This window comes from Anabrus simplex, chromosome 2 (assembly GCF_040414725.1).
Source record: "Anabrus simplex isolate iqAnaSimp1 chromosome 2, ASM4041472v1, whole genome shotgun sequence".
In the NCBI taxonomy this organism is placed as follows: domain Eukaryota; kingdom Metazoa; phylum Arthropoda; class Insecta; order Orthoptera; family Tettigoniidae; genus Anabrus; species Anabrus simplex.
The window spans coordinates 1,194,674,052-1,194,697,219 of record NC_090266.1 but is presented as its reverse complement, the minus strand read 5'-3'; the positions used below and the strand labels follow the sequence as shown (position 1 = coordinate 1,194,697,219).

At 39.3% G+C, this 23,168-nt stretch overlaps 2 protein-coding genes across 2 annotated transcripts in view; one reads left to right on the top strand and one right to left on the bottom strand.

The window, feature by feature from the left end:
* Positions 1–9,117: 9,117 nt before the first annotated feature.
* On the bottom strand, positions 9,118–11,706 carry Gdi (GDP dissociation inhibitor). The gene has a single exon (XM_067139811.2). It carries the CDS (start codon positions 11,625–11,627, stop codon positions 10,299–10,301), a length of 1,329 nt encoding a protein of 442 aa, XP_066995912.1. The 5' UTR covers positions 11,628–11,706; the 3' UTR covers positions 9,118–10,298.
* Positions 11,707–12,546: 840 nt separating this feature from the next.
* The window catches only part of LOC136864785 (phospholipid-transporting ATPase VD), a 532,079-nt gene continuing 521,457 nt past the window's right edge, over positions 12,547–23,168 (top strand). Inside the window, exons 1-2 of the mRNA XM_067142172.2 lie at positions 12,547–12,680; positions 12,957–13,883. Coding sequence (XP_066998273.2) covers positions 12,967–13,883 — 917 coding nt within the window. The 5' untranslated portion in view covers positions 12,547–12,680; positions 12,957–12,966. The remainder of the gene's footprint in view (positions 12,681–12,956; positions 13,884–23,168) is intronic.

Genomic DNA, 23,168 nt, shown 5'->3' with positions numbered 1-23,168 from the left:
GTGAACAGGTATATGTAGTGGATACAGAGACACCTACACATCATGAAAATCACCCAGGATCCGATGTGTACAAGATGCGGTAAGGAGGAGGAGACCTCCACGCATGTGTTATGTCAGTGCGAGGCTCTTGCAAGCACTAGACATCGATACCTTGGCTCACATTTTGTGAGCCTGGAAGACATCAGGAATGCCAATATCCGGACACTGGTATCCTTTATAGAAGCACTAGGGCTGGACTAGGAAAACCTGTTTAAGGGGCACAAAGGGTCTTCATAGACCTACGTGTGGAGCTCTGCGAAGACAGGGCTCACCCATTTCTTATCTATCTATCCATATGTAGTGGACATTCTTGTTCAAATTCTTCCACCTACACTTTGATAAAAACTAAACAGTTGTGAAGTGGATTATAACTGTGCATTTGCAATGTACTTGGGAGTTTCTGGTGGAGACATAGAAAACCAGTCTCCTCAAAAGATCTGCAAAATTTCTATGTCTCCATCATGCAATGAAATTTACACGTCAAAACAGAACAAAATACACATTTAATTCATGTGTGTGATACTGGTCTCTGATGCAACTGTTTCCCATCCACTGGATAAGATAATTACACATAGTCTCACCTATTTCTCTTCTCTAAACATTACAGCCATGATAAGCAAGGTAGCTAAAAATAATCAAATTTATTTTCAATATAAAGTTATAATTCTTTTAGGCATACTTAAATTTGAAACTATAATTCCCAGATATCATTAAGGTGCAATGTCCTTGCCTTCTGGCTGGTATCTAGATGTGTCAGTTGCTTTATTGTTATTTAGTGGTAGGAGAAGGAAAGTGTTCAACAAATAGGAGTGCAAAAATGAAACATGAAACTGGATTAAAAATTCATGGAATGTACCACACTGTTCTTATCTTATTTCAAAGTGTACACTTTAAGTCTTCATATTTCAAGTAAAAGGCTAAGAGGGATGAAATATGTTTACCATTATTCCTGGGGAAGGGATAAAATGTAGAAAGCTTTTCTGAAACTATTTTTTTTTTTTGCTAGTTGTTTTACGTCGCACCGACACAGATAGGTCTTATGGCGACGATGGAACAAGGAAGGGCTAGGAGTGGGAAGGCAGCGGCCGTGGCCTTAATTAAGGTACAGCCCCAGCATTTGCCTGGTGTGAAAATGGGAAACCACGGAAAACCATTTTCAGGGCTGCCGATAGTGGGGTTCGAACCTACTATCTCCCGAATACTGGCCGCACTTAAGCGACTGCAGCTATCGAGCTCGGTTTTCCGAAACTAATATGCTTTAAAATTTTGTACAAATCACACAATAGAATGCCTGCAATTGGAGATGAAGTCTCTGATCAGATCAGAAACAAAGTCATATGCACATTAGCTTTCCTCATTATTATATTAAAATATTATACATATAGGAATGTGTACATGCTGTAACAGTCTTACAGAGGTCACAATATCCACATCCATTAATGACATGACAATGTACCTGAATGTGCCTTGATACCAATTCCCATTGCAGAATATGTAATGTATAGAGTTAGTGCTGGCAATTTCTGAATGTGTACTTTGTGTTCTATCATTCAACTATTTGATTTACTAACATTATTACAGAAATATAAAGCCTGGAAAGGAAATATGTGAAGGAAGAGTAATCAGTAACAGCACATATGTCAAACACAAATGTATACTAGAGCAGGACAACACTTTTCATAAATTAACATTTCATTCACTTAATCCCCTTCGTTGATTTTTGTACTGTATGTCTGCCATTAGTTCCTTAAATAGATCTGTTCTAACGTCAATTACATTCTCTTTTAAGATTATAATACATTAAAGTATAATAATCTAAGTGCTAAAGGATGGAATGCTATCAGTACACCAGACAAATACATCTTTTAAACTAGGATGTTCTGGAATGATTTACTCTGCCACTGTTAAGATTCTGTTAACAAGGTGGTGATCATTATTCCTATAGTGTGCCTACTACTGTGGTTACCCATCACACTCTTTAAAATATTTTTATCAAAGTCAATTTTTTTTTTTTTTTTAATGGTTCATGTTTGTGGGTTACTGTAGTCACGTCCTAGTTCGTGAACCATAGGCAATGGCTGAGTGGCCTAGTAAGTGGTCCTGAGAGTCGGGATACCAGTTGCTATGGAATGGAAGTGGGCATCTCGGACATATTCTGAGTCATGGCCCTCCTTGTGCTCAGGCGGCTAGGACTATACAATTCACCGGTGGTCCATAACCCGTTAAACGAGAGATCCTCACTTGGACTATGTGCAAGTAGGGTAGCATCCTGCTTCATGAATTTACCAAGCTCAGAACATTTTAAGCAACCCTCGGACCTATGGGAGTAATGGAGTCCCACTCCCATTTGACAGGCGAGGGACTCCTTGGAAACAACTTGGCGAACGAAATGGAATTCGATGGGGAGCTATCAATATTAATGGGGCTTATGGAAGGAAGAAAGTAGAACTGGCTCAGTCAGCAAAGAGGATGCATCTGGATGTGCTAGAGTAAGCGATATTCGGGTAAGGGGAGATAACGAGGAAGAGATAGGAGATTATAAAGTGTACTTGACGGGTGTTAGAAAGGGAAGGGCAGAGTCTGGGGTAGGGCTCCTTATCAGGAATAGCATTGCACGCAACATAGTTTCTGTTAGACACGTAAATGAGCGAATGATGTGGGTAGATTTGTCAGTTGGAAGAATCAGGACTAGAACTGTGTCCGTGTATTCACCATGTGAGTGTGCAGATGAGATGAAGTTGACAAGTTTTATGAAGCATTGAGTGACATCGTGGTCAGGGTCAACAGCAAGGATAGAATAGTGCTAATGGGCGATTTCAATGCGAGAATTGGGAATAGAACAGAAGGATACGAAAGGGTGTTTAGTAAATGTGGGGAAGATATGGAAGCTAATGGGAATGGGAAGCGTTTGCTGGACTTCTGTGCTAGTATGGGTATAGATTTTACGAATACATTCTTCAAGCATAAGGCTATTCACCGCTACACATGGGAGGCTAGGGGTACCAGATCCATAATAGACTATATCTGAACAGACTTGGAATTCAGGAAACCTGTTCGGAATGTACGAGTTTTCTGCGGATTTTTCGACGATACAGACCACTATCTGATCTGTAGTGAACTAAGTATCTCTAGGCCTAGGGTAGAGAAAGTGAAATCTGTCTGCAAACGAATAAAGATAGAAAATATCCAGGACGAGGAAATTAGACAGAAGTACATGGATATGATTAGTGAGAAGTTTCGAACAGTAGACAGTAAGCAGGTTCAGGATATAGAAAGTGAATGGTGGGCATACAGGGATGCTGTAGTAGAAACAGCAAGGGAATGCCTAGGAACAACAGTGTGTAAAGATGGGAAAAGGCAAACTTCTTGGTGGAATGATGAAGTGAGAGCAGCTTGTAAACGTAAAAAGAAGGCTTATCAGAAATGGCTCCAAACAAGAGCAGAGGCAGACAGGGATCTGTACGTAGATGAAAGAAACAGAGCGAAACAAATAGTTGTTGTATCCAAAAAGAAGTCAGGAGAAGATTTTGGTAACAACCTGGAAAGGTTAGGTCAAGCAGCAGGGAAACCTTTCTGGACAGTAATAAAAAATCTTAGGGAGAGAAAAAAAGAAATGAACAGTGTTTTGAGTAATATTCAGGTGAACTCATAATAGATCCCAGAGAATCGCTGGAGAGGTGGAGGGAATATTTTGATCATCATCTCAATGTTAAAGGAAATCATCCTGGTGGTGTTGCGAACAGCCAAGTTCATGGGGAGGAGGAGAATGATGTTGGTGAAATTATGCTTGAGGAAGTGGAAAGAATGGTAAATAAACTCCATTGTCATAAGGCAGCAGGAATAGATGAAATTAGACCTGAAATGGTGAAGTATAGAGGGAAGGCAGGTATGAAATGGCTTCATAGAGTAGTAAAACTAGCATGGAGTGTTGGTAAGGTACCCTCAGATTGGACAAAGCAGTAATTGCACCTATCTATAAGCAAGGGAAGGGGAAGGATTGCAAAAACTATCGAGGTATCTCGGTGATTAGTATACCAGGCAAAGTATTCACTGGCATCTTGGAAGGGAGGGTGCGATCAGTCGTTGAGATGAAGTTGGATGAAAACCAGTGTGGTTTCAGACCACACAGAGGCTGTCAGGATCAGATTTTCAGTATGCGCCAGGTAACTGAAAAATGCTACGAGAGGAATAGGCAGTTGTGTTTATGTTTCATAGATCTAGAGAAAGCATATGACAGGGTACCAAGGGAAAAGATGTTTGCCATACTGGGGGACTATGGAATTAAAGGTAGATTATTAAAATCAATCAAAGGCATTTATGTTGACAATTGGGCTTCAGTGAGAATTGATGGTAGAATGAGTTCTTGGTTCAGAGTACTTACAGGGGTTAGACAAGGCTGTAATCTTTCACCTTTGCTGTTTGTAGTTTACATGGATCATCTGCTGAAAGGTATAAAATGGCAGGGAGGGATTCAGTTAGGTGAAAATGTAGTAAGCAGTCTGGCCTATGCTGAGGACTTGGTCTTAATGGCAGATTGTGCTGAAAATCTGCAGTCTAATATCTTGGAACTTGAAAATAGGTGCAATGAGTATGGTATGAAAATTAGCCTCTCAAAGACTAAATTGATGTCAGTAGGTAAGAAATTCAACAGAATTTAATGTCAGATTGGTGATACAAAGCTAGAACAGGTAGATAATTTCATGTATTTAGGTTGTGTGCTCCCAGGATGGTAATAGAGTAAGTGAGATTGAATCAAGGTGTCGTAAAGCTAATGCAGTGAGCTCGCAGTTGCGATCAACAATATTCCGTAAGAAGGAAGTCAGCTCCCAGACAAAACTATTTTTACATCGGTCTGTTTTCAGACCAACTTTGCTTTACGGGAGCGAAAGTTGGGTGGACTCAGGATATCTTATTCATAAATTAGAAGTAACAGACATGAAAGTAGCAAGAATGATTGCTGGTACAAACAGGTGGGAACAATGACAGGAGGGTACTCGGAATGAGGAGATAAAGGCTAATTTAGGAATGAACTCGAAGGATGAAGCTGTACGCATAAGCCGGGTGGTGGGGTCATGTGAGGTGATTGGAGGTGGTAGGTTACCTAGGAGAATAATGGACTCTACTATGGTGGGTAAGAGAAGTACAGGTAGACGAAGATGACTATGGTTACACTCGGTTTCTAACGATTGAAAGGTAAGAGGTATAGAACTAAATGAGGCCACAACACTAGTTGCAAATCGAGGATTGTGGCGACGTTTAGTAAATTCACAGAGGCTTTCAGACTGAACGCTGAAAGGCATAACAGTCTGTAATGATAATTTATGTATGTCTACTTTTTTTTGCAAGTCGCTTTACGTCGCACCAACGCAGATAGGTCTTACGGCGACAATGGGATAGGAAAGGGCTAGGAGTAGGAAGGAAGCGACCATGCCTTAACTAAAGTACAGCTCCAGCATTTGCCTGGTGTGAAAATGAGAAACCACGAAAAACATCTGGGTGCCAACAGTGGGGCTTGAACCCACTATCTCCCGAATACTGGCCGCACTTAAGCGACTGCAGCTATCGCCGAAGTCTATTAGTATTGTATCTACCATAACTAATTCTCATATTCATTTTTCTGAATGTTAAACAAAATCAACAAATTAATTGAAATGATTCATAACAGTGTTATGAAAATGTGTTCACAATGGATAGGCCGGTATAATTTTCAGCTTTATGGGACAACAGGGTAGCTGAACCAATAATTGACCATCAGTAGATGACCAATTTTGAAATGTGAATGTACTGGTATATAATGATATACAAATATGTGAAAACCCTCCCCAGACTGTCCAGTCATGTTCTGCAGTTCTGTTGAGACTTGGATAACCCAAGTCAATCAAAGGTGTTATTTAACAGTAATCACATAAATTAAGCCTTAAATCAAGAACCTGTAAACTTAACAGATATGGAAAGCCTCGAATTTGCCTATTGTACTTTAATACTGAATTAAAAGCTAGTGGTCTTACGCGACTTGATATTGCGATCATAGCCACGGGCTCTCCAGATTTATGTGGAATCCCACATGCATTGGTCAGGATTTTAACTGAGGCTTGTGATAACCCAGCGAGTGTACCACTCTTTACTATCACGCCCTTTTTAAGGCTGAATTACTAATTTCATATTTGCTTTTATGTTAACCCGCCAGTGGTTGCTAGGATGAAAGTAACGCGAGTGGTCGCGTGTTGAGCAAAATGCTCACGGTATATGACGTGTTTACATAATAATTACCGACCGATTTCAAGCGTAAATGTATTCTAACATTAAATGAACATAAGAATAAATCTCAAATGGTTATAACTGTATCTGGAAAAAACTATTCCCAAGTTTCTAAAATAGTGTGCAAGTCTTTTGCAACGTCCTTTACACAAGGAGGATGAGTCGCTATATTTTCAGCACAAGTACGTGAGCGTGGATTTGGTCGGTGTCTGCCCCACTTTGTCACTTTATCTTTCCCTATATAAGCATTGTCACTAAACATGAAATTCTCGTTTACCTCCAACATACGTTGTTCGCCAGCTACAGATTGCTTACCAGGTATGGTTTCATCAGCATGTTCTTCTGTCTCGAACTATTCAGTATCAGTTTTATGTTAACTATGTTCACTTTCACAGTCCAAGTCACTGTTCTTGCTCTCGAGTTGATCACTAGGAATTTCATCAAACCAAGTTAAAATGTCACGACTTGAAGCCATCGTCACGCTGCACTAAGTACACAATACATTAATACAATAAGTTGCAAATAACTGTTTCAACTATGAAACAACATTAGCGAAATTATAACACACACAGAAATTAGCGCCTGCATGACTGATAAAATGAAAAATGTTAAAGGTCCACCTTTTCAATACAATGAATGTTTATTGATGTAAGTATATATCACATCCCAGTTCAATACGTAACTAAATGAAGTTTCTCTTTCAATACGTAACTGGTCGCGTGTGAAGCAAAATGCTCACTGTTGACGGTCACTGATAATTCCTCCGTCCCTTTCCCTTCTCAATATCACATGTGCCTTTCAATGCATCCGTCCTTCCCTCAAAACTGCAGTGTGAAGGTACATCAGGGCTCAAGTTCGAAAATGCATGCTGTATAAAAGAGCAGATGATTTTCAATGATTGTGAGCATATTGCTCATAAAGCGACCACTGGCGGGTTAACAGTGATTGAAATCTTGGGCAAAGGCTACATGTACTTTGAGTGTGCATGCACGAGCGTGTTGCTGTGGTGTTCTTCCTGTTGTATTTGTAATGAATTGGAGGTAGGATTGGGAAGGAAGTTACCATGGCCTGTATCTTACAGTCCGCGAAACTTTTAGTGGTACTTCGTTACACGGGGGTGAGGAGTACGGTCCTGTATGGTGTCTACTACTGTGGTTACCCATCACTGCCAACTGAATGGAAATTAAATCTGAATTGAATCGATCGATATGAATTTTCTAAACCTTTATTATATATCTTTTTGCTAGTGGCTTTACGTCGCACCGACACAGACAGGTCTTCTTGCGACGATGGGATAGGAAAGGGCTAGGAGTGGGAAGGAAGCGACCGTGGCCTTAATTAAGGTACAGCCCCAGCATTTGCCTGGCGTGAAAATTGGAAACCACGGAAAACCATCTTCAGGGTTGCCGACAGTGGGATTCGAACCCACTATCTCCTGGATGCAAGCTCACAGCTGCGCGCTCCTAACCGCATGGCTTTATTATATTAAGCCAACAACTGTGTCACACATAAACATTATGTAACATTATAGACTATAACATTCTCGATGCGAATCTTGTTCCTAGCATGAAATTCCCAGAAATATCGCCTTGGCTTTGATGTGTAAACAACAGTACTAGTAAGTAAAGTACAGGCCAGATGTCTCACGGCAATGCATAATTGATTCATAGTTTGTGTGTCAAAGGTTGCCAATACAAATCTCGAAAATAACCGAGGTCTTCCGATTCAGCATTAGGGAGCTGAAGTATCACTAAAAGTTTTGCGTACTGTAGGTATCACTCAGGCACTTCCCTAGAGATGATATGGGTGTGTGTGTGTCTCTATAGGAAACTACATCTAGGATGACCAAGGGCAAGATATTAGCATATTTCTTTCAATTCAAGGCCAAATGAGGAAGAAGCTGCAATAATTCTCAGATCATGGCAGCAGAAATATTACTTGTTTTAAAAGTAGCCAATTATCAAGAAAACCATGAGGTAATTTTACTAGTAGTAACACTTCCTAACATTATTTCCTCTCATTGAACTTAGATCCATGCAGAAACTGCAAAATAATTTTCAAAGCACCAAACTTCAATTCAAACAGTCTTTTTTGAGAATTGTTTCAAAGGTTGAACTAATGGACTGGTGACTCATTCCGGGTTAGAGGAGAAAATATTACGATGCAACATGTATTTAAGTGACAGTTAACACTGGAATATACTCCCATTTCAAATACTTGAAAAGGTAAACTATGTTATATTCAGAGGATGTTTCAATAATCTGATACAGGAATTATGGCAGATGCCTTCCAAACATGAACTTTTGGAATAAATGCGACGTATGAAGAAAACTTTTATTTTCTAATGTTAATTTAAGATTATGAAGCAATTTAACGGAATACAGGCAAGTCATCAAATTCCTAGACCTACTGATCAAGGAGACATCTTTTATGGATAACCTGTACCCTGAAACAGTTTAGATAAATGTTATGCAGTATGAATTTGCACTAAATTTAATAAAACAACCTCCAGGGAAAACTGAGCTGAATTGGCTCATAAACTACAAAAAAAATAAGCAATTGAAGTATAATTGGATTTCCTGTCGGAGAATTTGTTTTAGTACACCAAACTCACCATCGACAGTATACTTACTCATTAAAAATCCCTTTGACTTCCTCAAAGGTTAATTACACATAAGTAGTCAAACACTGCATTTCAGACTAGTGACAGTTAAAAGAGCTCCCTTGTTACATAACACAGGATTTTTACTGTGATGCGACACTATAAAGGAATATACGCAAACTGACGATACTTAAGTTACCAAGTAAGTCACAGATGAGAATGGTTTATATATTTTTATTAGTTTTTATATTACAATGAATGAAATCAAGGGTTCTGAATGTTTTTGAAGTAATAAATATCTCAAATCTTGAAGAAAACTTAGATACATACTCCACCAAATTACACACCATGTACAGCAAAGCCAATTTTATGCTCACATTACAAGAGTTGTCAAATATTCTGACCTCACAATCACAACTGCAAGTTAAATTTATATTTTGCAATAATAAAGAGATAAATTATCTCATATATATTTACATTATAAAATAATTTAAAGAAATTAACATATGTAAAAGAATACGATTTATGCAATATAAACTAACAATAACTTAACCAATTTCAATGGTATGTTTAAAGAACGGTTCCTTTTTCCTCGCAAGGAAACTGAGGTCAACTTGTTAACTGACCACTGGTTTAAATTATACCAGTACACTAAATGCATATTCTGGTCATAAACCAACATTAGGCTATCTCAGCAATGAACTGTATCACATGAGCTAAATAAACAACATTTATTCATATAATATCTTTTAGGACATCACATTATTTCTCCTACCACCTGCTTTGTTTTTTCAAGTGTTTTAAAATTTTTTCTGTGTCACATCCATACATAATTACATTTATAATTCATTGCCACAAAGAATAATACTATTAACCATTCTACAGCAGTATTCAATATACAAGTATTTTGGGATACGTTATTTTTGAAGCATTTCTTTATATATTTAAAAAAATGGAGGATACGATAGTGCAAGAATGATATTGAATAAATGAACAATAAGCTTGAGAGTGGGATACAGCATAAGCATTCCAAGAAATCCTACACCCAAAAATGTATTGACAATATTCTATTACACTACAGCCTATCAGTATTATCTCCATTATTTTTTTGCCAAAAGTAAATAATTCTTTAAGCAACACTGTAATTACTTTGGCATTACAGTTCAACAGGCTCAAATGTTCTTGATCATTAGGCTATTTGACTGGTAAAACAGTACAAGTCAAGCTGCAAGACTGTGAAGAACGTTTCACAAAATATCTAGATCATGCGAGACCCTTTCCTCATCCGATACTCATTCTAAAAACAAAAATTTCATTAGCAATTCATAATGCTTATTTTTCAGCACATGCCATTAAAATTTCACCCCTATTTGATAACATGTTTTAACAAGAAAAAACTTTACTGTTCTTCATCTCCAAGATCAAGTTTAACTTTAGAAAAGTCAAAGTCCTCACCCGTACCTCGTCTGAAAATGTCGAGCACGTCCAAGCAAGTAGTTTCGAAGTGGGTAGTTGCATCATACGAAGCAGAAATGAAGATCTGGCTGTTCAATCCATCATCGGTCGGCTCAAAATAGTCGCTAACGCTGACAAACTTTTGACGAATTGGACCTAGCAGATCCAGGCCTGGTTTTATCTCAGATTCTGGGTTGTCAGTCTCTACTGTTGTCGACACCATGGCAATGAACCATCCCTTAGCAGCCACCTGATGAGTATAGCTGACAAGCGAAACATAGATATCCGACTTGCGTCCAACTTGCTTCTGAGGAATGATAATTTGTGTTGAGAGGGCATCACGAGTGTTGGGGATGGGGTGATCCAACAGACAGATGCATCGAATAACTTGACCAGTTTTCTTCACCCTGTCAGGTACATAAGATGGGTCACAATATACTTGCTGGCAACGAGCAACTTCCTGACCAGATCTGACTCCCACAACCCTGCCATTCTCCAATACTATCTCATCAATTGGTTTGTCTAACATGTAAGTGCCCCCATAGATGGCACTAAGACGAGCAAAACCTTGGGGAAGTTCACCAAGACCATACATTGGGTACAGATAGGGTGACTTTCCGTATCTTGCTAAGGAGTCACTGTACAACTTAATTCGTCGCACAGTTTCTACAGCACTTCTGTTCAGATAGTCATCATCCCGATACAATGCTAGTGCATGCCCTGTGAAATCTTGTGTGTTCTTATCCAGCCCAAATTTGTCATAGATCTGCTGCATTGTGCATGTGTTAGGATCCATATCCTTCCATGTTTTGGGATCATCTTCTTTGACATCTTGTACATATATAAGAAAGTTTCGGAAACGCCGTTTTTCAAACATCCCCATCAAATCCGAAGCAAGAGCTTCCTTCTGATCAACAGGAACTTTCGAAATTTTGCCACCTTTGTAGACATAACTACCTTCCACAGATTTGAATTCCAAATATCTGGTAACCCCTGTGTGAATCAATAATTTAACCAAGGATCCATTAGCCATCAAAAACTTCGGAATCAAATCCGCATTCCAATCTCTACCTCGACCGTAACTCTCATCCGGTGGTGGGGCACCAAAACGTGTAAAAAGTTCCTCCAACGGAGTGATGGAGGCCGACTCTCCACCGTAATACTTATTGCGGTCTACATGAAGAACTTTCTTACCCGAAACAGAGAGCATACCACTAATGATACACTCCTTGAGTCCGGTCCCGAGAACAATAGCATCATACTCTTCATCCATTTCGACAAAAACTTAAATTGCACTAGTAAACCAACACTATCAATTCAGCTGGCTCCAACTAACACCCGTTTCCTGTGCAACGCTAATCGTAGGTCAATTTTCAGAGCGGCAAATAATCAAACTGTCCGCAACAAAAAGTCCCTAAAGAACAGACGTGACATCAGTCATCTCCTTCCCTGTAAAACGTAAACGTGTCAAAAGCATAGATATTCCTTGAGCAATGTTCAGTCTTAAAATTCGGTTAAATATCGCATGTATTACTAAAATTACTAATAATGTTAGTATGTGTGGCTTATTCACACGCACTTCTTTGTAGCCTATTTATTGGTGAGTTTAACTCAAGTGCAGATGTTAGTTACTGCAACGCCCAAGATTGCGGTACTGCTTGTCACTTCTTTGAGTTTCACGATAATGAGACTTCAAATTTCATGCCGATTGACGTTATGGGATATGACTTTGAAATTTTTTTATGTAAGTCTGTTCTATATTATGTTATCTAGCTACACTTTTCGGTGAGTAAATTATTTCCACCAATCTTTCGAATGATATAAAACTTCTTAGAATTCTAGGGAGTAAAGTTTATTCACAGAAATTTATGTCATAGAATAATATATCGAGCCGAAATGAACAGTAAGCAAACGAAATGCATTTTCCCGCCCTTAATATACACTCACACCCTTGGTTAAGTAGCGATAATATATTGACGAAGTCTATATATTGGTCACTGAAGTAGGCCTATATTAGATTTGAAAACTGTGGTGAAATCTGAAGTGAGGTTTATAGTTTTCACACAAGAGGGTACAGTACTCGCTGTGGGAGACAAATGACATGTCGTGTGGTTGGTAGCAAACACGCCTCGATAGTAAGTTGGGTGCATTTCGCCATTTCAGTTGGCAGTGTCTTGGCAGGTTTGGAGACGTGTGAGGTTGAGTTAAGTGGTTTGTTATCTTGTGTGCAGTTTGGACATTTACGTGAAATTTGAATTACATGCCGATTGTGCTATAAATGTGGCCTCAATTTGAGTTTGTGTAAGAAGAAGTAATGAGGAAAAAGGTAACGAGTGTTTCTGTCATGGTATATTACTGTTGACATTTAAGTGAGTAAGAAAACGAAGCCCCTTTACGGAGGGAATGACATTTACTGCAAGTTATGTAGTGTTGAAGTTTAAAAAGAATATATTTTGCATGTCTTCTATTATCTGATTATGTTTCTATTTGAATAATAATGGTTTACACCTTGTTTTCGTTTTGTTTCGTTTGACAGACTTGGTTAAGTCTGACTAGTACGTCAGGTGATAATTATACTTAATCGAATATTCTTTTTTGACAGATGCACCAAGATGCCTACTGTAGGGAGTGGAGAGAATTCCCAGCCTCAGCAGGAGGAAAGCCAGCAATGTGCCATCTATGTTTTTCCACCGACAGCTGTCCCGCCAAGTTCTTCTGGAGATGTTTCCAGCACCACGAGAGGCTCAGTATCTGCACCTGGTCCAGCATCTGCAATGAAAGGTCATGCACGAAGTGCAAGCCATGGTGGAATTGGTGCAAAACCTGTAGCCTCTGCCAGTTCTGCCGGTGTAGTGGGTCGGCCTTCAGCTCTGAAACAAAACCGTGGCCATCAAAGGGCACTATCTCAGGGACAAATAGAAGACAGTTCAAATTCTGTAGGTTTTCAAAGAGGTCATGCTCGGGTTGGCTCAAAGACTGATTTTATCCTTCCTCCAGGGCACAAAGAGTCTGATAGTGGTGTTGGTGTAACAAGTAGTGCGACTAAAGTCCATGGACATTCTCGCCAGGCATCAAGGTCCGAATCAATATACACATTACGTCAAAGTGGTACTCGGTCATTATGGACGCAGTTTAAAAAGTATGTGCTCCGCCATGGTGATAAACCAGATTCGGAAGAACCTAGATATCGAACTGTTGTGCCGAACCATTTGGTACCACCACACACACCAAAGAAATCCCATCCTAATGGTCGTAGGCCTGATAATCGTATTCGAACAACAAAGTACACGTTGCTTTCATTTTTACCGAAGAACCTTCTTGAGCAGTTTCACAGAGTGGCAAATTTGTACTTTATTTTTATTGTGTTACTCAATTGGTTTCCTGCTATCAATGCATTTGGTAAGGAGATAGCAATGATCCCAGTGATATTTGTTCTGGGTGTCACTGCTGTGAAGGATTTGTTTGAAGATCGAAGACGTCATGCAAGCGATAAGCGGATCAACAATTCTACGTGTCGTGTTTACAATGGGTGAGTTCTGTGCAATAATAAGCTATGTTCTACTGATGTGCATGTTCTTCCTACAGTTTGTATGAATGAAGGAAATTCAGTATGTTCAAACCCTGGCATATTTATTTTTATATGCCATAAGGAGATGGGTTCTGAGACACTTTCAGTGCACCTGCTGTTGGTTTTGAGAAAAGAAAAAAAATCATCTACAGGAATATTGCGTAGCACTTTAGGTGGTGGTGGGGGGCGTGAGATGAGAGCCATGAATGATACCTGGGAATGCTTTTAGAGGAGAGATGTTTTCACCGCCAGTGCTAGAATCCCACCATCCCACCCCCAGAAGAAACTTATTTTTATAACCAACCCCATAATAATATTTGTTTTACGTCCCTCTAATTACTTTTATGGTTTTCGGAGATGCTGAGGTGCCAGAATTTAGTCTTGCAGTTCTTTTTACATGCCAGTAAATCTACCAACACGGGGTTGACATATTTGAGCATTTTCAAATACCACCGGACTGAGCCAAGATCGAACCTTCCTGGTTGGTGTCAGAAGGCCAGCACTTCAACAGTCTGAGCCACTCAGCCTGGCAAACACAGAAGAATGTTCTGCCATTACCCACAAACATCTGATGGATGCATTTTATGAACATGGCACAGCTCCCATAATTCATCGCAGTTATACTTACTGGCCACATTGTGCCACTAATTGATCATAAGAAAACAGTCGCGGGCGTCAACAATGTGGACCAGTGGCCGACAAAAAAACAGAGGCCATTATGCAAGGTCTCATTCCCTTTGAGAGGCTTTCTGGTAAGCACCCCTGCGTCTTAGACCAATGTACTTTTATCACTATCCAAGTCATGCACAAACCAATAAAGAAAAGCTGAAAACAAAACCTAACCCTTTATTGCATGTGCATGAAAGCAGTGCTGAATAAACCTCTGTACACAGAAACCTAATTTCCTTCAGCAGTCGGTAGGACTTAATGGCACTTCCTATTGGTAATCTGGTAAACTAACAACGCTCCTGTGGGCACTGTTGTGAAGTAACATCAAAGGAGCATCGCACTACTGTGAGCCTCCATGCTGTACCGAATATTGCCGTTCACGATTTTCTTTAAAAGCCAGTAAATCAGCTGAGTGCACCATGGCAGTGACTTTCCTATCTGTGTTGGAAGGTTAATTTTCAAATTGTAGAATAGAGGATAGTTTCACTCCAAACTGGAAATGATGTAGACTGGGAACATTACATAGACAAAGCCAGACATATATTTGAGTCGAAAAGAACCTCTTGGAAAGACTTTGAAAACAATCTGGAAAGGCTAGAGCAGATGGCAGGAAAACTCTTGGAAAGACTTTGAAAACAATCTGGAAAGGCTAGGGCAGATGGCAGGAAAACCTTTTGGGAGTATAAAATTAAAAAGATAATGAGAATGAATAGTGCTTTGGGTTTCTCAGGTGAACTCACTGTAGATCCTATGGAATCTGGATTGATAGAAGTAATGTTTCCAAAATCTACTCATTTTGTATGGTCATTGTTCTGATTACATTTTGAACGGGTAAGTAGAGTGAATTCATTGTAGATTCTATGAAATCACTGGACTTTTAGATGGAATATTTTCAGAATCTGACTTGCAAAAGAAATATTTTCAAAATCTATTCATTTTATAAGGAAATCTTCCCGTTGAAATGTTTAATGATAACATTTGCATGTAGGTTGAGCATTGGTTGACCAAGCTCGATAGCTGCAGTCGCTTAAGTGCGGCCAGTATCCAGTATTTGGGAGATAGTGGGTTCGAACCCCACTGTCGACAAATCTGTAGATGGCTTTCCGTGGATTCCCATTTTCACACCAGGCAAATACTGGGGCTGTAAATTAAGGCCATGGCTGCTTTCTTCCCACTCCTTACCCTTTCCTGTCCCAGCGTTGCCATAGGACCCATCTGTGTCGGTGCGATGTAAAGCTACTTGTAACTTGAACAATGGTTGCTCATACCAGTTGCTAAATTTACCATGTCCATATTGCCACCGCATGTCAGAGCACGATTGTCAACAGTCTCTGAACAATATGGTACAGTTTTTGTAGTCTGTGCTCATCCTGGCTAGTGACTAAAAACCATTGGTCTACTAACCCATCGGGTGTTTAGCAGAGAGCCTCTCGATGCGGGGTTTCTATTTCGTGCCAGCCTTTTGCCCACGTTGAGGATTTTTTCTTGTACACCAACTTTTCTTTCTTACGAAAATAATACACTCTTCCATAGAAAGTATGAAAAGCAGGCGACCTAGAAGTTAATTGTTAGACCTGGATTTTAATCATTTTATAGTAAGAGGGGTAGAAGAAGAGGCAGCAGTGCTACTTGCATATAGAGGATTGCGCAGTTATTTGGTTCATTCACGGAGGATTCCAGATTGAATGCTGAAAGGTATAACACTGTATGAAGATGTATGGATAGATTATCTTATTACCGGGCGAGTTGGCCGTGCAGTCAAGGCCATGCAGCTGTGAGCTTGCATCCGGGAGATAGTGGGTGGATATTGGCTGCCTGCAGCAGTATGAGTGTCAAGGAGATACTCAAACATTTCATCTAACATCTATGGACTTGATAGCCAATAGGTTATCTACTAAACATGATTCTCGATATAACAATATCCCACTGCCGGCAGCCCTGAAGATGGTTTTCCATGGTTTCCCATTTTCACACCAGGCAAATGCTGGGGCTGTACCTTAGGGCCACAGCCACTTCCTTCCAACTCCTAGGCCTTTCCTACCCCATCATCGCTGTAAGACCTATCTGTGTCGGTGCGACGTAAAGCAATTAGCAAAAAAAAAAAAAAAAATCTTATTCCAGTTCCAGTTTTTAAGCTGTTCCTTGGGCTAAAAATCAGGTGGATTAATATTAATTATTGTTTCATATATATGTGTATGGTCATTGTGTTGCTTGTGATGAATGTTTCAGTCTTTGCTTCATTGATAATTGCATGCACCTCACCATTCCCTAGGATTCTTAAGTTGTGTACTAATCTCTATCAAGTTCTAGCTTCACTTGGTCATTCTACTTCATTTATGTTTAGAAAGGATTGGCAAATTATTTATCCAGTCAGGTGCCATTGATTTTAAGAATCTCACCGTTTTTCCGCCAACTAAACCAGTGTTCCACAACCTTTTTCTCTCATAAAAGTATATGACACTGTTTATTAAAGTACGTAATGTCATCAGTTTATTATAATTTATAATAAAGAAAAATAGACTCGTGTATTTATTATAATTTATAAACTTTCATTCACCGTAGAGTGTAGAAAGTACACTTTTCTATTAGGATATTAAAATAAATAATTCTTCTCATACGTTTTCACTGTGATACTTGCACCTACTTAAACTGCATACAGGCGGCTGGCTAATCCTTGGTGGAATCGTTGACAATGCAAGTCTCATTTCCTCATCAACAGGTCTGAGTCTCTCCCTTGTTGGTGTTTTCATTTCAGTCAGCGTCGAGAAGCCGTTCTTTAATTAGGTCAATCTTCACTTCATTACTTCAAGCAAGTGGTCATACAGTCGAGGATATCTCAGACAAATCATTTTCACTACTTAGTATGTACAAATTCAACTTAATCACAAATCCTTGAAACTTATCCATACTAGTAAGAATATTTTCACTGTTACCTTGCACTTTTCTGTTCAGTTCATTCACTTGTACAAAAGTATTGGAAAGATTCACCAGGGTGCCTACCCGTTCACCATCTGTAGAGAAATCCATGTATTTGTGCCTGTCAACAGTTAAAAATGCACATACCTCGTCTTTAAGTTCCAATATTTGCATTAAAACTTTTCCTTGTGATAAATACTGTACTTTTATATGTAGCAGGAGTATAGTGTGTTCGGATCCCATTTCCCAACACAAAATGAAAAATAGCTGCGTATTTAGGGTTCGTGATTTGACAAGGTTCACGACTTTTACTACTACATCCAGCACAACTTTCACTTTATGGAAAATAATGTTTTGTTGATTGATGTCATTTCATTTTACTGGGAACTATGTGAGGAACACCATAGATGTACGTTACCAATGAATAGTGCCTTAATGTGAGGAACACCATGGTTCTGTGCTTTGTAGGGTGTGTATTCCACCGAAGCGCGGGAGCAGGCATTCGGCTGCGCGAACTAATGTCCATGTGCCATAACGCTGTGCTGGAATGTGTTGGTTCCCCTGGGTTCAGAATAGATTTGGACTACCTATGAGTAATACCACTTTACGAGAAACACCATGGGTGTACGTTGCCTGTGATTAGTACCACTAGCCTATATTAGGAAAACCACGGGTTTAGCTGGCGCCCGTGGTAAGTACCACTATGTGCGAACACCATGGGTGTGCGTTACCTGACAATAGTTCCATTATGTGACGAATACCATGGGTTTGTATTACCTGTGGTTGTTACCATAATGTGTCATACACCGTGGGTCTACATTGCCTACGATTTGTAGCACTATGTGAGCAACACCACAAGTATACGTTGCCTGTGGTTAGCTCCACTTAGTGAGGGACACCGCGGGAATACTGGCGCCCATGATTAGTCCCACTATGTACGGGGCACCATGGGTCTGCGTTGCTTGTGAGTAGTACCCTTATGTGCGGAACACCATGGGTTTGTGTTACCTGTGAGTGATGCCATTGTATGCGACATACGATAAGTCTACATTTCCTGTGATTAGTACCACCATTAGAGAAACACCATGAGTACATTACCTGTGATTAGTACTAATATAGGAAGAACACCATGGTTCTACAACCCGGTGATTAGTACCATTATGAGGGGCCAGAGATTTGGATTTTCGACCCCTTTAGATAATAATGCATCATCTCAGTAATTCAGGCTTTGTGAATTGGATCCACTGATTGGTTTTTTTTCTTTTTTTTCACTGTATTTTTTTCATCTTCATTCGTTTTAGATTTTAGTCAATGGATAAATTTTGAAGTTTTACTTTTCGTTTCGTTCATCTCTTACCATTAGGGGCTGATGAGCTAGCTGTTAGGCCCATTTGAACAACAAACATCATCATCATCAATAATTATCACTATATTACCAAGCCAAGATCTACCCCGTCCCTCAGCTGCGCAATATGTAGACGTATGTTCTACGGAAGAATTCGCCTGTACAGCCACTGGAAGTTTAAACTGCTGTGGATTGAAGTGAGCTATTAGCCGGGAAATCTATAAACTCTGAAACGAGTAACTGCCGATGATGACTGCCAGTGCACTAATTTTTGTTTCTTTTTTTTGGCTCAATGCTTTCACTGCTTGTACTTGTCTATAGAACAATAATTTATCCATCTTGAAAAAATTAAATAGTATAATAATAATAATAATAAAAATAATAATAATGTTATTGGCTTTACGTCCCACTAACTACTTTTATGGGTTTTTGTGACACCGAGGTGCCGGAATTTAGTCCCGCAGGAGTTCCTTTACGTGCCAGTAAATCTACCAACATGAGGTTGATGTACCACCGGACTGAGCCAGGATCAAACCTGCTAAGTTGGGGTCAGAAGGCCAGCACCTCAACCATCCGAGCCACTCAGCCCGGCAATCAAATAATAATAATAATAATAGAAAAATAATAAGGCTGACCAGGAATCACAATTTTTGGACTACTTCAAAGCATAGCTGCGATAGAACTGAAATAATTGTAAGACACAGGACCTATACTCTTCAAAGGGAAGTGTAACATTGGGTCAGTGAAACAGTATATATGAAGAAAGTAATGAAGTGAATTTGTGTCCTCATCCCAAGGTGGTGCAGCTCTTTTCAGACACACCTTCAATGGAGGTGAGCTGCATGTACCATTTCAACCACATACCAGCCCTCCTGCCATTTTTTAATTTCTGGTAGTACAGGGAATCAAACACAGGCCTCTGAGGAAGGCAGCCAATAGTGCTAACCGTTGCGCTACGGAGGAAGCCCTAATGAACAGGGACAACTACCAAAACAACATAATAAAGGATAGGTAAAATTTTGGCAGTCCTAGGGTTTTGGGAAAAGTATGTACACAGAATATGTAGTAACAATAGTAAAGAAGCCTCATAGCACAGATGTAGAGGCGAGAAGTAAAGATATACCGATGAGCAATATAGTGATAATGTGTAAGCAAATAATGTATCTTGAATTTCATGGAATACATAAAAATCCCAGTGGTGCAACCAATGTACAACAACTTTATAAGCAGCGTACAGACTCTGGCTGGAAAGACGGAATGGTTTAGGAATGAAACTGGACTAAGGAAGATGAGTATGCTGTCACCTCTTTATGTCCAAAATTATAAGAGACAAAGGAAGCATATGGGAACAGGGAGATGAAGTTATTACTATTTGCAGACGATATTGTGGTCTGGTGAATGAACAACTAAAAGACAACTTGATGCACTGAACGATAAAATTGAAAAGTATTGTACGAAAATCTGCGCACAGGAAAGTGTAAGGAGATACCATTGTATTCTATACTAGAGTGAAGCAAGTGACTTCATTAAAATAAGTTCGAAATTTAAAAGTTTTTAAGAATTTAAACATAAATGTTTATACATTTCTAAATATTTTTTCTTGTCATTTGATAGAATCTGATGATGTTCTTTAAAGAACGAATCATGCCATTCCTTTTTAATGAAGTTGGTTCCTTTTCAGGTATAATTTTGCTGCCATATATTTGCTTTTTCAGGTGGTTTATAAATGTATTTATTCAAAATTAGTTTCAGCAGACTGAAGAACCTAACAGTTATAAATTGGGAAGGAAATCGGAATATAAAACCAAAATGAGGGATTTGATAGGAATAAATTAAGATGGTTTGGGTGTGAAAAGAGGATGGAGGAGAAAAGAATACCAAAACAGTTGATGGAAATGAAGTTTCAGGGAAAGAGAGCGAACGGGAGACCTAGAACGAGGTGAATTGATTCAATAAAGACCGAACGAGTTGACGTGCAGTTAGGGGCGCTTAGCTGTGAGCTTGCATTCAGCAGATTGTGGGTTCGAACCCCACTGTCGGCAGCCCTGAAGATGGTTTTCTGTCGTTTCCCATTTTCATACCAAGCAAATGCTGGGTCCGTACCTTAATTAAAGCCACGGCTGCTTCTTCCCACTTCTTGCCCTTTCCTATCCCATCGTCGCCATGAGACCTATCTGTGTTGATGCAACATGAAGCCAATTGTAAAAAAAAAAAAAAAAAAAAAATAGATTCATTAAAGAGGAGTGCAAGAAGACAAAGAAACCTGGACTGGGACAAAATGATGGAAGAGGAACGGCGGAAGGAGAGGGGAAGGTGGAGAAGTCCCGAAATGTCCCGACCTGACAAGAGCTGGATAAGGGGAGAGGAGGACATAAAAATATGCGATATGTAATAAAAATTTAACAAACATCATGTTATTTTATCAGTGCTGTGGCAGAGAATGAAATAAAAGCATATGAATCACTGCAACTGTGATAAAGTTTTAATAATAGTACTTGACAATACAGTAGGCCTGAAAGTTCACTTCACATCTTTCACCTCATGACAGCACATGGGTTGCAGTTCATTGGCCTAAACCCATCTCATCAATCCTGTTTTCTTTTTTTCATTGCAGTGGTGACATATTCTCAGAGTTAAAATGGAAGTGTTTCTATAAACATTTTCTTGTTAGCAATCCATGTTGTTCAACAGTTCTTGGTACCCGATTGTACTTTATCTTTTGCATTTATTAATGTTTAAAAATAAATGTAAGTAATACAGTCGAACCTGAGTTATACATATATCAAAGTGAACAGCAGATTTTAAATATTATTAAGAATTACTTACAAATCAGGTTTATATTTCTGTCATATAATAGGAGTCGATATAGTATTGCCAAGGTGGACTATATTAAACTCCTGATTTTCGGTGTAATGAGATTATAAATGAGACTCGTAACATGTAATGAGATTAATCGTAAAAGTCAATACTGACGTATGCAAGACATTACCAAGTATTAACTATGCAAAATCTGTCTTGAAATTGATGGTAAGTGTTAATAGCAGCTTCCCACAAGCCATTCATGAAAAGGCTCAAGTTAATAAATTCAAAATAAAATATTCCATTGCCATAAGGGGTATTTAACCTGTATAGCAGGTTACTTTGTGTGCTGGGTCATGGTGTATGTGTATAATTCTCATGTTTGTCCTGCAGGTCTGGTGGATGTATTGGGGAAGTCCTTCTATGAACATGATGATTGTTTGAATGGCTTGTGGGAAGCTGCTGTTAACACTTGCAATCAAATTCAAGACAGGTTTTGTGTAGTTAATATTTGGTAATGTCTTGCATATAATTAAGTTATGTGCTAATAAAGGGGTGCATTTGGATTAGATGCAGACAAGACCTAGTCTGCCCTGCTGGGCTTTCCAGTGTAGTTGCATTCTGCCTATTCTGTAGGTTTTTCTCCCCCCACAAATATTACCCCGTGACCATCGTTATTTTCTTATAAATAACTGTAGGTTCTGGAAGAATTTGAGCAAGGCAACACAATTTATTGAGTGTGAAAATGTTAATAACTCAAACGTTTTGTATTACATTTAAATTTTGTAGTTTATATGCATGAATTGCTGTCTGTACTATTTGTAGCTCTCTGCTCCAATTCTCAGTGACCATGGCTTGGAAATTATTACAAAAGGTAATGCCCAGTATTTTGGGCCTGTTGACAGTGGATATCCATGTTGTTACACATGGGCATGCTGTGAATGGCAGCAGTGGCAGTTTTCGTACATATAATTGGGTCCTTACGTCTCGACAGAGCGCGCACTTCCTGCCGAGTTAATATGACTGTGACATCATCTACTTACACTTGCGCGCTGATGTTTGACGGTCCGAGCTGTATTCCTGGGAGCTGATTCACAAGTTGTCTTATAAAAGATTCAATGCGGAGAGCAAATGAAATTGTTGACAGCAGGCATCCTTGTCGTATGGACATTTTAATTTGTATAGCTTGGGTTAGGTGACCATTTACTTGTATTCTGGAAGTAGCTCCTTTATATGGACTTTGTAGGCGAATTTATGGAGTACTAATCACAAGTATTTATGTGAAAAACTGTTGAATGCGTGGACAAAGTCTAAGGTGAAAAGTGTGGCTTGTGCTCTAGGTTCTGTACTTGTGTGTACGATGAAGTTCCGCAGATTGCTAAGTCCAAAGACTGCATTATAGATTTCTCCATGGCGCTATGTTGCACGGGTCCCAGAACGTTCTGCAGTATTCTAAAAAGCCGTTATTTTTTAGTATGGGTCATCCTTTGCCTTCTTCAGTTTATAAATAGTCTTTA

Excerpts from the sequence above, each read along its gene's own strand:
- Gdi (XM_067139811.2), bottom strand. The coding sequence starts at position 11,627 with ATGGATGAAGAGTATGATGCTATTGTTCTCGGGACCGGACTCAAGGAG.